Genomic DNA, 18272 nt, shown 5'->3' with positions numbered 1-18272 from the left:
GGAGCCTGGACGGCCAAATAATCCCTGAATGAATAGATATTGACATACAGGTAATGCTAGAAACCGTGATGCAGTTCTCTCCGCTTCCGTTCATTTCATCTCTATACCTCTATCTTATTTCTGCAGGACGTGTTGTATAATGAGATCTGACAGCAGGCTGCCATCTTTTCCAGCTGGACGCCACCACACAGGCCTGTAATCAGAAGTGACACCCTTTTCTAAACATACCTGCCACTGAGGTCTTAATGAATATGTCCGCTCTTCAATTATACAGCCTTGCTCTGTCGTGATAGGAATGTCAGAGATGTGTGTGGGCACAAGGATCAGCACAGGAAATGCTCGTGGAAAAAAGATACAATATCTTTTGATTTGTTTCTTTGATTAGTTGGATAAACAATGTAGTTGAAGTTTCAGGGTTATGGTTAACTTACTGTCCAACTTTAGGTTTCCCCTCGCTCACATTTCACAACATTTCAGAAAAAAAGAAAAGAAAAAAAGTTTCCTTTAGTTATTGTTCCTATATTTAAACTGTAGTACATTTTCATATGAAACCTAAGATTTGTTTTTTTTCATATAAATCAATTTTACTACTACTAATACTTCTATTAAGTATTGTTATTATTACCATGGCTACAACTATTAGGCCTATATATTTGTATACATTAGTAGAAAAGCGGTACAGCTCTAAACTGCAGTAGATTTTTATTAGGATTAGTTATTTAAATAACATTTGTATTATTTTTATATTTTTTTTAGCATCTTTTCATCAGGAACCTACAAAACATTTCTAAGTCAATCTTACCACTTGGAAATAAAATAAAGTGAAAAAAAGGAAAAAAAGGAAGAAAAAAACAACAATCATTTTTAATTTACCAGTAGAAATAATTATAGTGTTGTGGTGGAATCTAGTTACAATGGTAAAAAAGATGGACAGTACACTAATTGTTTTTGTGAGAGTTACACTTTATTCCTAAGCACAAATTTTAAAGTATAATGTAAGAATACAAGCAAAATGGCTACAAATCCATCCTAACAGTATTTACTGCTATAACGTGAAGGAGAACAACATGGAAATGGAGGAAAGGCGTTAAGAAACAGCAGTTTCTTCAAAGAATTAAGAGTTGGCCACAGTACACGGCTGGTGGGCCATTAGTTCGATTAAGCCCATTCCTCAGCGCTGGATGCCGTCCAGATATCTGGAGCTGGGGCCAGCTTTTTTGGCTGCCACTGACTCTGTGTCAGCATTTCTGCTAAAAAAATGGCCATGCGGCGCTCAGACTCTCCTAAACAAGGAAAGCGAGGCTCTATTTTCCATGTTTGATCAGCACTAACATTTATTAGTCACATCTATTATGCACAAAATGCCAGCGAGAACAAAGGGCTGTTAGGAGCAGTCAGGCGACACACGCGAGAGAGAATGGTAATTAAGTACCCTGCTAAAGTAGATGAGACATCAGCACTTGGAGAAAGCGAGACAGCGAGATGAGGAGGGGGCTTTCGCGTATCTGTCTGGCTGTTACTTTGTGGTTAATTGACCGTCTCTTTCCCGTATCTTTCTCTCTTATTTGCTCTCTGACATGAAAATCGAGACTTGTGCGCACACACTCTTCAATTCATAGGTCCAGGCGAGATATTTCTCACACTATCTTCTTTGATAAAACCCTGTGTAATCTACTCATACTGTCACATTAGCGCGTTCCACTTGTCAGACGTTGACTGATTTTACGCTGTGGTGACCCACAGCACGTCACAAAAAATGCCATTATAGAGACAGTTCACACAAATTAAATTGTCCTCATTTACTCACCCTCAAAAAAATAATCAAGTGTAAGAAAATATAGATAACAAAGCTGTAGTACAATGATAAGAACCTTTATAAAAGTATGACAAAAGTATGTGTGTATATATATAAATATATATATATATATATATATATATATATATATATATATATATATATATATATATATATATATATATATATATATATATATATATATATATATATATATTTGGGCCGGGACTTTAACGCGTTAATTAATTACGCAAAAAAACAAAAAAAAAAAACAAAAAAACATAATTTTAACCACACTTATTTTTGCACCGCGAAATGTTTTTCAATAAATAAGTTTCGACGGACCGATTATACTAGACACCAACTAGCGCTCACGAAAACAACAAACCAAAGTGAACATGAACGAAGAAGCTGATGAGACCGCTTTGCTTGGCCCCGTGGATGGGAAATTTAGTTTAAAAAAAACGAAAGGATGGAAGCGTCGACAAGAGCATGTTTGTGGCAAGCTATACAACAAGGAATTAGCGTATCACCGCAGCACATCGAGCCTCAAATATCACAAATATGCTTTTGCTACACTTAATGGCAAACATTGGCTGGTCTGCTGGACTGAAATAAATAAACAATATTTTGTTGATTAAGCGTATGTATTCAGTCATTATTCAATGGTATACTAAAAATACATGTGAAAAATTACTTCTCATTGTTCTCAGGTCAAATATTTATATGCAATTAAAATTAGATTAATTTTGATTAATTAATTACAAAGCCTCTAATTAATTAGATTTTTTTTTTTTATTATTGAGTCCCGGCCCTAATATATATATATATATATATATATATATATATATATATATATATATATATATATATATATATATATATATATATATATATATATATATATATATATATATATTATACATACATACATACACACAACACACAGTACAGGCCAAAAGTTTGGACACATTACTATTTGTATTGTTTTTTGAAAGAAATTTCTTCTGCTCATCAAGCCTGCATTTATTTGATCAAAAATACTGCAGACCACTGCAGACCGGGAACACCCTACAAGAGCTGCAGTTTTGGAGATGTTCTGACCCAGATGCCTAGCCATCACAATTTGGCCCTTGTCAAACTCGCTCAAATCCTTACGCTTGTCCATTGTGACTTTGCGCAATGGGACAGCATAATTGGACCAACCAGTGGACCAAAGAAACAAAATGCTTGAAAGTTTCAGAAAGCCTCTTAAGCAGTTTAAAGGACTTCAGTGTAATTTATGACGATTTACAGTAGCACTACACTTTAGTATATATTCTGCTGCGTCAGAAACTATGCATATCATGGTATATTTTTGAACAGGAAATGAGAGAGTCTTGAGAAGGTGTCCAAATGTGTGTTTTCAGTGTATTTCTCACAGTAACATGTACCAGAGTGAGTCTGTGAGAGTGATAGGATTACAGCTCTTCTGAGCTCGGTGGACAGCACAGCGCAAGGAAGATAATCTTGTGCGAATCGATGGTAGGACGAGAGCAAGAATGAACACGGTCCCCACAGACACAGCAACACTCACGCATAATTACCGCCAGACAACAAATCAATGGGCTCGGTCGTTGAGACCACTCAACCCGGACTAAAAACTCACCAGTGAGACGTACATTCCCTCTGTATATACAGACTGTACAGCTACACACTAAATCACAAATGACTTCACAGACCCGCCTGTCAATATTTCAGCTTGATTCAACTAAAAGGCCAAAGTGTTCGTTACCGACGTGCCTGTATTTTTGGAATGTAGCATTTACAGTGGCACAGCAGAATGTTTTATGCTTTTGATAACAGGTTCAACAAGTTCTACAACTTTCGTTGATTTACTTTTACTGAGTGACTATCACAAGGAGTTTCTTTTTTTTTTCCATAGTACATAATTATGGAAACACTTTTCCGCCACAGAACAAAATAATTTAAAAAGATAATTGTTACTTTTTCCTGACAATTAAGAGTCTATGGGCCCTATTTTAACGATCTGAAACGCAAGTGTCAAAGCGCGGAGCGCAAGTAACTTTGTGGGCGGGTCTCGACGCTGTTGCTATTTTCCCAGCGGGATAAATGGCTCTTGCGCCCGGCGCAAATCTAAAATGGGTTGGTCTGAAGTAGCTTCATTATTCATAGGTGTGGTTTGGGCGTAACGTGAATAAACCAATCAGAGCGGCATCCAGCATTCCCTTTAAAAGCAGGTGCGCAAGTTCCATTATGGATTGCTATTATTATGGCGTATTTACCAGGCGCACGCCAGGAGCGGTTCACAGCCGAGGAGACTGATGTTCTTGTAAGAGCAGTGAAAGACAGATGTCCTTATATATATGTCTTGCCACTATTGGGCAAACAGGTCTGATCCTTAATTACTACAATTAGCCTGAATAATCTGTAAGCTAGATTTCTGCCTACTTTTTCACATCTTCGTGGCACACCACAATGATTTCCGTCATCTCATGTGTTAATATTTTTTTAGTGTAACAATTTATGATTTGCAAAAATATCTCTTGCATCTGTGTAGATTACATGAGCAAAGTGTATGCGCGTTGTGCACGCTATACATTATGGTCAAGCATGCGCCCTTAAAATAGCATAATGAACAACACGCAACGCGCTGCTGACTTTAGACTAGGTTTTTTCTGGTCAGTGGCGCAATTGTTTAATGGAACAGCAAAATAGCACCAGGGATTGTTTGCGCCGGAACACGCCTCCTTTTTTGCGCTGAACCGCCCAGGGAGCGCAAGTTCATTCACTAGTTTAGCGACGTGCTTCTGTGGAGGGAAAGCGCACTTTGCGCGGGTGCAAAATAGGAATGACACATGCGTCGGTGTACAAAGTCAATTGCGCTGGGTGCAAGATAGGGCCCTATATCTCACAATTATGCCTTTTTTCTTCAAAATTGCATAATATCAAGTTGCAATTGAGAGTTACAAAGACAAAATTGTGTGATATAAACTCGCAATTCTTACTTTTTCACGCAATTGCAATATCTTGCAATTCTGACTTTCTCAGACTGTGAGATGTTAATATCTCTTAATTCTGACTTTACATCTCACACAATTTGCAACTTTATATCATGCAATTCTGAGAAAAAATTCTGAACTGTGAGATTGTTTGTCCAATAATAATCATAATCTTAGCACTGACGAACCCAACACTAAGTTAAGTCAGATTCTTCTCCAGTATGTGGAACCACTTGTATGTAAAAATTACATACGCTTGTATGTAAAAATGTGATATTTTTATGTTTGTATTGGTATTACTGTATTGGTTTTACATGTTTTTGGACTGTGTGTGTCCTGAATAAAAGTTCTAATTGATTGATTGAATAATAATAATAAATAATAATAATCTTCCGGCTGTTCCCTTCAGGGTTCGCCACAGCGAATCATCTGCCTCCATCTATTTCTATCCTCTGTATCCTCTTCTCTCAGACCGACTACCTTCATGTCCTCCTTCACTACAACCATAAACCTCCTCTTTGGTCTTCCTCTTGACCTCCTGCCTGGCAGCTCTAACCTCAGCATCCTTTTACCGATGTATTCACTCACCCTCCTCTGAACATGTCCAAACCATCTCAACCTGGCCTCACTAACTTTGTCTCCAAAACATCTCACATGTGCTGTCCCTCTGATGTACTCATTCCTGATCCTATCCATCCTCGTCACTCCCAAAGAGAACCTCAACATCTTCAGCTCTGCTACCTCTAGCTCTTCCTCCTGTCTTTTCCTCAGTGCAACTGTCTCCAAACCATACAACATCGCTGGTCTCACTACTGTTCTGTACACCTTTCCTTTCATTCTTGCTGGTACACTTTTATCACACAATAATAAATAATAATAATAATTATTATTATTATTTCATCTTTCATTATTGTTCATCTTTGTTAAATGTTAGTAAATAAAAATACAGCTGTTCATTTTAGTTTACAGTGCATTAACTAATGTCAACAACATTTTAATAAAGGTATTAGTAAATGTTGAAATGAACAAAGATTAATAAATGCTTTATAAGTGCAGTTCATTATTAGTTTATGTTAACTAATGTACTTACCTAATGTTAGCTAATGAACCTTAAGTGTTACCAAAATATATTCAAAATTAATATTGTGAATAATGTGCATTATGAATATTTGATTATATTTTATATATAATGAGATATTAAAACTATTACTATTATTTGATGTGTTTGATTTACTCTTGTTGTCTAACTGTATACTTATTATCGTGTCAGAAAGCCAAAATAAAACAATTAAAATTATTCTGTTATTGGTTATTGGATACATAATCAATACTGGTCACAAAATACAACATATAAAATAAAAACCTATTGCACAATGATTGCCATTTTATGCAAGGTATCCATAAAAATCTGTATGGCCTGGTTCTCACCTGTCAGTCTTTGGAGGGCCGGCTCTTTGCTTGTTGACTTTTGCATAAAGCCCCTCTAGCTCTGCCTCACTGGGCGGCTCTCTCTTTGGGGCGGGGACAGAAGGCTGAGGGTAGTTATGGGTGGGTGTTCCAGGTGGATATGGGGAGTGACTGGAGGCAGGGGGTTCTCTGAAATTGTTGATGCGAGCATAGTTGGGATCCAGGTCATCATCCTCAACGTCCGGGAAGACAAAACGGTCAAGAGCAGGGCTGTTCCTTTCACTCCTGCGAGATTAAAAACATGCTCTTTAGAATATTCCTGGACACTGTAGAAATGTTCAACATCCAAAACCCAGTAAACATATGCATATATGATTGAGTTTTTATTTTCAACTCTTTGAAGAGAAGGGGAGTTAACATTCAGAACTGGTTTGATGATTTCTACAGCTTCAGACTGGTATATTAGTGTATTCTACTATTTCATAATTGAACTTTATGAGTTAAATAATACATGTTACATACTTTGACAGAAACACCTCAGGTTCACTCTTGTCCATCTCCTCTTCGCTCAAAGCGCCCAGTTGTTTGGCCTTAGATTTTGCCTTCTCCTCTTTGTTTTTCCTCCCAAACCTGGATGAGAGTTTGAAGAGAGTGAGGAGAAAAAGAAAGAGAGAGAGAGAGCACGGACACACAAAGAGAAAAGGGGAGGATGCGTTATGTTTTTGTAATTGGTGACTCAACACATTCCCTGCGCTTCCAAGTACCAAAGCAGAATTTGTACTCTAGAAACTTTAATGATTGGTTCCCCATGTACCAGCCTGAAAACACAAACACACACTCCTGCAAAACCAAGCATATCAGTGTCCATTGCCCTGGAGTGATTACTCTAGCCCATTTCCACGCCAAACCTTCAAAAACTCACATATTCTTCTGCACTGATCTGAGGTCAGACGGGGTCTCCTTGCTGACAGGCAGATAAAGACAGAAGAGGAAAAGGTTATACCAAGAATAAAGCTAATAATGAGAGAGAGTGGGTGAGATGATCACACAGACTCAGGACAGTGACGTAGTAATGAATCATCAGTGTCATGAATAAAAAGAAGAAGCTTTTGGTTCACTAACTAAATATGGATATGTAACCTTTCTTTATGTATATATATATATATATATATATATATATATATATATATATATATATATATATATATATATATATATATATATATATATATATATATATATATACACACACAATTTTTGTGAGAGAACGAAATCAAAGGCGACTAATTTGGGGAGGAATTTTTTTTTTTTTTTTGCATAACTGTCATGTCAGAAAGCAAAAAAATCTTAAAGGTCCTACAAATTGGCTTCATTATCATTATGCAAATACAAGATCCACTTTTTTTTTCATTTGTTGTGAAAAACGACCTGAATATTTCTTGACAGTTTTCATGAGATTCACCCTGATAAACATACATTTGAATAACACTTATTTTATTTTTTGTATTATGTTTCTGATCAATGTATGTGTATGTGGGCACCAGAGATTGGGAACAATAAAGTTCATTAAAGTAAAGTAAAAAAATAACAACTGCACAATATTTATTAACAATTGAGGATTCAATTACATTTCCACAAACGCACAGAAATAATCACAAACCTCAGCTCCCAAGACTCCCAAATTTCGTTTTAATTTGACAAAGATATCGCCCGAGGCTTCAGTTTGCTGACATAACATGCATGCATGTTTGCTGAAGATAAGACGTGACTACATGATCCAAACGCTGGCCCACGAGCGTTTCAAGGGTCCGGCTGGATCCAGCATCCCCTCGCCGTGTCTCCTGTGCGTTATGCCTCAATAGTACTCCATTTCCCAGCCCCACACACGCACTAATGACTGTATTTATCTCATTAGGCTGGAGCGATCTAATACCGGCAGCTGGCATGCTAGCTCTGCCTTGCCCTTAAGCACTCTCATTAAAACCAGAGGGAGTCGTGGCCTGAATATCAATGTGCCGCAGTCTTGCTCAATCCGTGTGAGAGCAGCGGCGGTCATCACGCAACACAGAGCTTGTACAACTCCACTTGATTATTGGCCACTCCACATTTTTCATTGTGAACATAATACAGTACAGAGTAACCTGATCCTAATGAAAACTGGCTCTTCTAACCATAGTTTCCACAGGTAGGGGATTGCTACTATTGTAAAAACATATTAAATATTATTGGATCTCCTTAAAACAGGGTTGTTTTACTTTTCTTATTTTTATGTTAGCGGTGGCTAATAGAAGCCCTCTATGCCCTCTCCTAGTAAGCCCTTACTTACGACTTAAGAAATGCATTCAAGTCTCAAACTATTGAAGCCCTATCATGTTTTGGTAAATCACAATTAGTCAAAAAAGTCAATATTATGAGATAAAAAGTCGCAATTGACATACTAACTCAATATAATATTTGACAAAAAGTTTATTATGATATAAGTCCTAACCCGTAAGCATGAGATAAAAAGTTGAAATTGACAAAAATTGATATCATGACAAGTCATAATTATGACAAAACGCCAAAATTGACCTACTAACTTATAAATGTGAGACACAAGTTACGAAGTCATAATTGCGAAAAGGTAAAAATTGACATAAAAATCGAATTGCCATTCTAATTATGACAAAATGCCAAAATGATGACAATTAATCATAAGTATGAGATACAACGCTGACATTAACGTACAGAAAGTTGTTCAGCTGCTGAATAATTTGCACAATGGCTTAATTTTTTGATCAGCTTTTTTTGTAATGAGTGCTTCCACATCAAGCGGGAATGTGCTGCGGCGAAATATTCACTTTTATGCTTTGCTTTTTCATTTTACATGCTCGGTGTGAAAGGGCCTTAACTCATAATTATGATATTAAAAAGTTTTAATTGACATAAAAAAGCTAATTATCATAATTAAACAATTGAACCATACACTGCGGAGCTGCTTTCTGCCATCTTTCATGTGGACATGCCCTTCCTAACCTAGCCTTAACGTAACCTAAATGGCACGTACAAACACAATGAACTGTTGTGGCTATACTTCACATATCTGTCGGTTCTTGGCCATGATATGCTAAAAATAGATCCAGACTTCATTCTGACAGACTAAAGTCTGGTTAAGAGAGACTAAGTCTAGCTAAACCATAGGTTCCCCAACATTTGTTGGCAATTCAGCCATTGTGTCTTGAAAACCCAGTTGATGGCTCAATCTACCTGAGGCCTGAAGCGTTCAGGTGGATTCGATTGTCGTATAGTAAATGCGAAACATGCCCTTGGAAGCTGATTACACTTCTAAGAGTTGTCAGCATATGGCTGAGGTATGTAGCCCAAGGTAGCATAGTAATAGTTTAATATGGTTTAAATTGAGTTTGCAAAGTGAATTAGCATCACTTTGGTTGTTAACCTGAGATTAAGATGGTCTATGTAGCTCTTGGGAGACTTAAAATTCAGGGGGTGGAAAATAGAGGCTAACGTTAAGGGCGAAGATGTGTGAAATGAGACAAAATGACACGAATGTTGATGAGAATCATGTGCATGCGCTGTAATTACAAATCTAAAACCCAATTATGTCATAATGAAACCTACAATAGTGAAGCCGTCTTTGTAAAGAGGGTTTTGTTTTTCCAGCTCTATGCTGGCAGCTCCCGGTTTATCGATTGACTCGAGTTTACTGAGTGTTGCAATTTATCAGTCTAAACCAGAGGCTCATATTTTAGCAGACCAAACCTCAATTTTCTCACAGACAGACGGGTTTGATTCATGGGAACTGGGGACGTACTGCTAAGCTGATCATTATGTTTGCATATATTATTGCCTGTTTCTCCCTCCTCTGGTTTTTAAGGATCTTTCTAATTAGGTAAAACTGTCAGGAGCATATCTGCCTCTCTCTTTTAAAGATCTACGGTTTCTGATTCCGGTCTGATACATGTTTTTATGCCTTTAAAAAAGTGCAGCTTGTCGAGTTTATTTTACAATAAATCACTCCACATTCACTACTGTTTAAAATGTTGGGGTCAGTAAGATTTTGTAACGTTTTCGAAAGAGTCTTATGCTCGCCAAATATTATGACAATTTAAAATATCGGGTTTCTATTTAAATATATTTAGAATATAATGTATTCCTGTGATGTCAAGCTGAATTTTCAGCATCATTACTCCAGTCTTCAGTGTCACATGATCCTTCAGAAATCACTCTAATACACTGATTTTTTGCGCTGCTTCATAGTTTTGTGGAAATCATCGTACATTTTTTCAGGATTCTTTGCTAAATCGAAAAGGTTTAGCATTTATTCGATATATATATATATATATATATATATATATATATATATATATATATATATATATATATATATATATATATATATATATATATATACATACAGTCTTGTTCAAAATAATAGCAGTACAATGTGACTTAGCAGTACAATGTGACTAACCAGAATAATCAAGGTTTTTAGTATATTTTTTATTGCTACGTGGCAAACAAGTTACCAGTAGGTTCAGTAGATTGTCAGAAAACAAACAAGACCCAGCATTCATGATATGCACGCTCTTAAGGCTGTGCAATTGGGCAATTAGTTGAAAGGGGTGTGTTCAAAAAAATAGCAGTGTCTACCTTTGACTGTACAAACTCAAAACTATTTTGTACAAACATTTTTTTTTTCTTTTTTTCTGGGATTTAGCAATCCTGTGAATCACTAAACTAATATTTAGTTGTATGACCACAGTTTTTTAAAACTGCTTGACATCTGTGTGGCATGGAGTCAACCAACTTGTGGCACCTCTCAGCTGTTATTCCACTCCATGATTCTTTAACAACATTCCACAATTCATTCACATTTCTTGGTTTTGCTTCAGAAACAGCATTTTTGATATCACCCCACAAGTTCTCAATTGGATTAAGGTCTGGAGATTGGGCTGGCCACTCCATAACATTAATTTTGTTGGTTTGGAACCAAGACTTTGCCCGTTTACTAGTGTGTTTTGGGTCATTGTCTTGTTGAAACAACCGTTTCAAGGGCATGTCCTCTTCAGCATAGGGCAACATGACCTCTTCAAGTATTTTAACATATGCAAACTGATCCATGATCCCTGGTATGCGATAAATAGGCCCAACACCATAGTAGGAGAAACATGCCCATATCATGATGCTTGCACCTCCATGCTTCACTGTCTTCACTGTGTACTGTGGCTTGAATTCAGAGTTTGGGGGTCGTCTCACAAACTGCCTGTGGCCCTTGGACCCAAAAAGAACAATTTTACTCTCATCAGTCCACAAAATGTTCCTCCATTTCTCTTTAGGCCAGTTGATGTGTTCTTTGGCAAATTGTAACCTCTTCTGCACATGCCTTTTTTTTAACAGAGGGACTTTGCGGGGGATTCTTGAAAATAGATTAGCTTCACACAGACGTCTTCTAACTGTCACAGTACTTACAGGTAACTCCAGACTGTCTTTGATCATCCTGGAGGTGATCATTGGCTGAGCCTTTGCCATTCTGGTTATTCTTCTATCCATTTTGATGGTTGTCTTCCGTTTTCTTCCACGTCTCTCTGGTTTTGCTCTCCATTTTAAGGCATTGGAGATCATTTTAGCTGAACAGCCTATCATTTTTTGCACCTCTTTATAGGTTTTCCCCTCTCTAATCAACTTTTTAATCAAAGTACGCTGTTCTTCTGAACAATGTCTTGAACGACCCATTTTCCTCAGCTTTCAAATGCATGTTCAACAAGTGTTGGCTTCATCCTTAAATAGGGGCCACCTGATTCACACCTGTATATATATATATATATATATATATATATATATATATATATATATATATATATATATATATATATAATTAATGTATATATATAATTAATGTATTTAGTGTCAATCAATTTAAAGCATCTTTGCTGAATAAAAGCAATAATCTTTTAAAGAAAAAAGGTTGAACTGAAGGCACAAAATGATGCACAGTAGTAAAATGTATCTTTATAATGAATATAATAAACAATTTATGATGTGTGAAAATACATCATAAAGTGTTTTATTTTGTTTAAAAAGCTTGAGGTGGTGACGGGGGGGCTTTTGCCTCACACACGGGCAACACAGTATTGATACAAACTCTTGAGCTAAAATAATGTTTTTTATAATGTTTTCTGTTTAGTTTGATAAATAAAATATTTTTTTTTGATAAATTAATATGCTGTCAGTTAAATATGTTCATATATAAATATAATTAAAAAAATGTAAAAACAAAATAATTTAAAAAAGTAAAGAATCTGAAAGCATTTAAGGATATCCCATAAAAATCTATATAGAATTACAGTAGTAACAATAAATCATATTTTATCATATGATTTGATTATTATAATGTTTTTTAAATAGTATGGTGGTTTAATTACAAATATAGTGATTATCTCTAAGGTGAAGAAGCAACTTAATATATTTACAATGTGAATCTAAGTCAGCTAACCCCAACTAACTTTTACCCCAAATGCCAAACTTTTACATATTCTTCCGTTATTGAAAAACTGTTGCCTGAATTATATTGAACAAAGCTGAAAATCATTAAGAAGACCTTTGTCTCAAAATATATTCAATAATTTTAGTGATTCTTATTTGCTACTTAAATCAAATATTGGAATAAATTAGCGCAGAATTAACTTTGCTCTGCTGCCCGCGATCGCATCAAGGATCATCCATTCAAGGATGTTTTTTGGAAATTGCTTAGGCAAGTGTTTGTGCCATCTAGTCATTTAGAGGAAAATACAATCAAAGGAGCCCTTTACCCTGTTGTACTTTACCAAATAAAAAAGCAATATTTTAATGTGGATATAGTATAAGAAAAAGCATTTTCCACAATGCTCAGATATGACTTCATTAAGTGACTTTTAGCTGATAATCAAGGACAAACAGACTACATGAAGAAAAAGGAAACAATAAATGAGTTACAGTGAGAAAAGAGGTTTGACGGATTAAATGCAGTAACTATAATTAGTCTCAAAATCTCAAAAACACAGTAAAAGAGGATTATCATACTAATTCCAAAGCAGTGAGAATCTGACTGATTAAGTAAAGCTATATTTCAAACGCTCTGGCATCATTAGCAGTAACAGAGACTAAAAAGAGAAAAGGCTAGTATCTAAACAGAAAATATAAAGCAGGAACCATTGACTACTGAACCAAGATTACAGTCACAGTCTTGGAATTAATTGCTAGATCCAGCCAGTCTGGCAACAAAAAATGACTGGTACACACTGTGAAAATCCCATACCACAGTTGCTTTTTTAAAGTTTAATCATTGCACCCCACTACTTAAACATTAGACACTGACAGGAAAGTTTAATGTTACACTAAGTGTAAATGTTTTCCACAAATATCAACATGTCTAAATGTTAGAGTCAGCTACTGTACAAAAAAGATGAAATAGAGCTACTGCAGTGATAGTCTATTCTACTTTATAAACCAAACTGTGACACTAATTGGATGAATCCAATTCTCCATCATCCTCAACTAGTGCAGAAAACCAATATGTTCAGACATTGCACTAATGATGCAGATTTATCAAAACAGTTCAAAGTTGTCAAATATTTTTTCACCAGCGTCAGTGGTGATGAGCACATTCTGTGACACGAATCCTGTCCTCCTGGCATTAAATGTTTTAAAATCATATGTGCGTTATGTTTTACACAGTTGACCAAACTGTAAAGTCTTGCTAGTTTTGAGTGGCACGTGTCCAAGCTGCAGATGGCGTCTTCCATAAAGCGCACATCAATCAAAACGGCCGACGATCCGCCGTAAGAATGACACTTTGACTGTCGTTTGACAGCATGCATCTGTCACTCCCCGCAAGACTGGAGCAACATTTCCGATTCTAATATTCAGAAAGGTGACGTTTATGGACTTCTCACCATATGATATCCATCCGAAAACATTCGTTTTCACCCACAGAGTGGAAAAAAAAAAAGGTTTCTGATTAGAAGTGATTACGGACATATTAAAGTCTCCCGTTATGCTTTTTCGAATATTACCTTTCATGCAGCGTTTTTTGTGAATGTAAAAGGTCTGCAAATATTCAAAGGTCAAAATGCATGACAAATAAAGATGTTGGCTCCTAAAAGAAAGAATTGATTCTGAACTGCCGAAACGAGTTGTCAGCAAGACTCACAAAGAGCCTGTGGTCTTCATTGGCCGCCCGTGCACAACGGCTATGTTGCCCTGCCCTCAAACACTGGAGTCACATGCACTTCAAAAGGATGCTGGAACTGTTCCTATCACTGCATAAGCGCTGAGGAAGATCTGAAGTTGAAATTTAGATATGATAATGGCTGTTTTGTTTCTTGTCTACTTTTCAGTAGACCAATCACAACAGACTGGGCTATCTGACCAATCAGAGCAGAGGAGGCTCATAGAAAGGAGGGGTTTAGAGAGACAGAAGCTTCAAATGATTTTCACTCTTTGAAAAATGAGGTGATGTGTAATGTTTATTATGAGAAAATTAAAGTGTTTTTTTTACTTTGGATGCAACCTACTGTAGAAGAACAAAATTAGGAACCTTTAAAATAGGAACGGAGCCTCACTATTGTGTAACAGCCTGGCTCTATGTAGTGGTGATTTTTTTCCTACAATAATTTTCCCAAGAAAAAAAGACAAAAAAGTTTAAACTGCCGCCCGTGCTGTTCCTCTATACTTGAGCGTGTTGAGTCTCCATGAAGGGATTTTCTTTATGCAGCACTTGCTAATATTAAAAAGGCGTGAAAGTAAAGGTTAATGTGATTTGACCACTTCCAGGCCAGGCGTGTCTCTGATGGGAAAGAGGCTGTTAACCTTTACCGTCAGAGCAGCGTTCCCCGAGACCGGGCCTGCTGGAGAGAAGTCCATCAATCACAGACCTGTCTCATAACGCCGTTCACAATGTGCGAGTCAGGAGATGGAAGACGAGGAGCATGTGTCATGGGATACTGCTTGTGGTTTCCAGACTAAACCTTGACACACTTAATACAACAGTGTACACTTAAACTGACACTCTCGCTGTGTGTCTAATACACAAATCAACGCACACATACAGTAATCCAGTACACGCATATTTGGGAGTAGGTTTTACATATCCTTGCCATTTATACTCACAAAGCACTTTTTTTCTCTTCACAACTATTTGTAGTGCACATTCATGATATTTTATAACGTGAAATATGACATTATTAAAAATAAATTATTAAACTAGTTATAATAATTTGCAAAAAAATATATAAATAAGCTCATACTGCAATATATGCTGATATAATAATATAATAATGTATAATGCATTAAATGTAATATATTAAATGGAGACACAAAAGGAGATATTTATAGCTGAATGTCTACAATAATGCATCCATGAAATCTCATATTGTAATTAATATAATATAATATAATTTTACATGGACACAAAAGTAAATGTATATAATAACGCAACCATTAAATATATATAAAGCAATATAAATCTCATATTGTGACTATAATATAATATGATATAAAACTAACACCCGGTTTCTGATTAAAATGCATGTCTGAGCTGTTTTAAATAAAAATAACTTGCACTGACATATCTTAAAATATATCAGTGCCATTGCTTTGTCTCAGGATGCCCAACAGTAATATTTTTTTTGAAGGTACGGTTATTAAGGCTCCTTAAATGTCTTAAAGGTCCCATTCTTCGCGTGTTTTCGAAGCTTTGATTATGTTTACAGTGTGCAATAAAACATGAGTTCATGTTTCGCGTGTAAAAAAACACAGTATTTTTCACACAATTTGCTTATCTGTACAGCTCTGTTTCCTCTGTCCTAAAAACGGCCTGATGATTTCCTTGTTCTATGAAGTCCCTCCTTCAAAAATACGTAACGAGTTCTGATTGGTCCAGCGCTTCCCGCGCTGTGATTGGACAGCAGCTTAGCGCACTTTGCACGGAAAGGTCCCGCCTCTTATCATAACGGGTAGATACGCGCGCTCAATGTTATTGCATGTCTATATTGCCTTATCAATTTGAGCCAGGATCAGACCCGGAGAATATCGAAGAGGATCGATTACAACCTGCTCAGGAAAGACTTTTGCTGGATGTTTCAGAATGGTAAGCTGTCTATTCAGTAGTTTAAACTGATCATTACAAACACCAACAATCGATGGTGTCTGAATTAATTACTACACTTTTATATGCTAAGTTTTTTGGATTAGTTCAATTACCATCTAACGTTAGTTAACAAAGCTAAACAGCGTTGCACTTTGTGTAATGAGTTACATAAACTGTTAAACGGACCAACTTAAATAATAAAATACACTTACCGGTTGTGCACCATAAACAACGCCTTCTCCAGACATAGAGGGAACTGCGTCGTCTTTTAAGAATAATCTTTCTGCGAATCCGGCATTAAACTGATTGAGACTGAGGAAGCACTCCTCAGCAAAATGTGCTGCACATAGTTTTAAATTGTGATTATAATTTTCCGGAACCGAGTTAACCATAAACTGTAGCCATTGATCTCTACGTACAGCGTCCGTGGGAAGGCCAAACAAAGGTGATTTGACTCCGGGATGAAAATAACAGCGTTTCAATGGCATGGCGACAAACACACTCTACAAAAACAACGCTTCTCTCGACCTGCGAGAGCAAAAGGACAACGCCCCTGAATTTGCATGTTCTTGTGGGTGGAGGGTTCGTCAACAAACGGTTTTAGGTGCGTCATTAAAGCAGGAAGTGCAGAGGTGTGGTCCAAACCGGCCGTTCGCTGTAGGCTTTGAAAGGGAACTTCTGTTAAATAAAATATCTCGCTTGGCATTGAACTTTGAGCTTTATAATTTTACAGGTATTATTTATGCTCTAACAGCAACATTACACACTAACTAAAGTTTGAAAGATGGAATCGCAAAGAATGGGACCTTTAATTTAACAAAGGACTAATCCTGATTTAGTCTAAGCCCTGTCTGTGAAACCGGACCTAAATGTCTAAGCCTGTTTGGTGCAAGCTCAGTTCCATATAAGATACAAGGAAAGGCAAAATGATTAATGAATAAGTCAGTGTGCCACAGAAAGCTATCGTATAAGACTTGAAATAGAGTGCATGAGTCATATTATGGACTCCTTTTAGGATGATTTTATGCTGTTTTTTTTTTCTTTGTTGGGGTTTGGCAGCACCTGATCCCCATCTTATAAACCTAAATATGAGCAGAACATCTGTCATAATTTTATAAAGGTTATTCTTTATATAAAGTGACTGTTTCGTCTTAAACTGCCATCTTGAGTTGTTATAATACACACAGGCTTTAATACCCCTCGTAGACAATTTAAGCTACGTTCAAAAAAGTTTGAGACGTGCACCGCGTCAAGACTTGTGAAGTTTGAAGACACAGATGAACCTACAAATGAACCCTCACAAACAAACACGGAGAGGAGGGCTTGCCACGAGCGATTAAGTATGCAAAAGCTCATTAATATTCATAAGTTGGTGTACCTTCTCTGCTAATATGAATATGTGTTTTAGTCCACAACGCCTGACTGACAGAACACATCGGCACGAATAAATGAGGAAATCACTGCAGAATGGAGTTCAATTTTAGAAACAAATTCCAGTAATTAGCCTCTTGCAGGCTGCACTGAGCGATTGTGTTAACAGCTTCATATGTTCCCACTCAGACGGCAAATAAAACATGATGTGTCCATCTCGCACCCCGCTGAAGCATGTGTGCCATGCTAAATATCTAGATATTGAATCCATTGTAAGCGTCATTGTATGATTATATGGGTTGGGCACCAAATGTCGTTGATGTGTGTGCAAAGGCAGATAAACATACTAACTACTTTTCACACACATCATGTGTCTGTAAATCAGCTCTTAAAACCAAAATTAACCCATTTATATTTTTCTGTGAGAGTAATCAAAACAGTTTCAACTACTAAATGCTTTAAAAAAAAAAAAATGAACAGACTTGCATTTTGACATGGCAGACGAAACAAATCTTCCTAAACATCTTAGCAACTGCCCTAGTAAATGGCTTAGCAAATACTAGAAAAGCTG

The 18272-nt window shown here is 36.5% G+C and overlaps 1 protein-coding gene across 2 annotated transcripts in view; it reads right to left on the bottom strand.

Moving 5' to 3' along the window:
• pard3ba (par-3 family cell polarity regulator beta a) overlaps nt 1–18272 on the bottom strand; it is a 204839-nt gene that overhangs the window by 35688 nt on the left and 150879 nt on the right. The window contains exons 19-21 of one of the 2 annotated variants that reach the window (XM_067442199.1): nt 7127–7168; nt 6727–6834; nt 6226–6489 (exon numbers count right to left, since the gene is read on the bottom strand). In XM_067442199.1, the coding sequence (XP_067298300.1) occupies nt 6226–6489; nt 6727–6834; nt 7127–7168 (414 nt within the window). The remainder of the gene's footprint in view (nt 1–6225; nt 6490–6726; nt 6835–7126; nt 7169–18272) is intronic. The other variant, XM_067442200.1, reaches the window with a different exon arrangement.

This window comes from Pseudorasbora parva, chromosome 4, assembly GCF_024679245.1.
Source record: "Pseudorasbora parva isolate DD20220531a chromosome 4, ASM2467924v1, whole genome shotgun sequence".
Lineage (NCBI taxonomy): Eukaryota > Metazoa > Chordata > Actinopteri > Cypriniformes > Gobionidae > Pseudorasbora > Pseudorasbora parva.
Note: the sequence above shows the minus strand (reverse complement) of the source record. Positions and strands in the feature narration are given on the sequence as shown.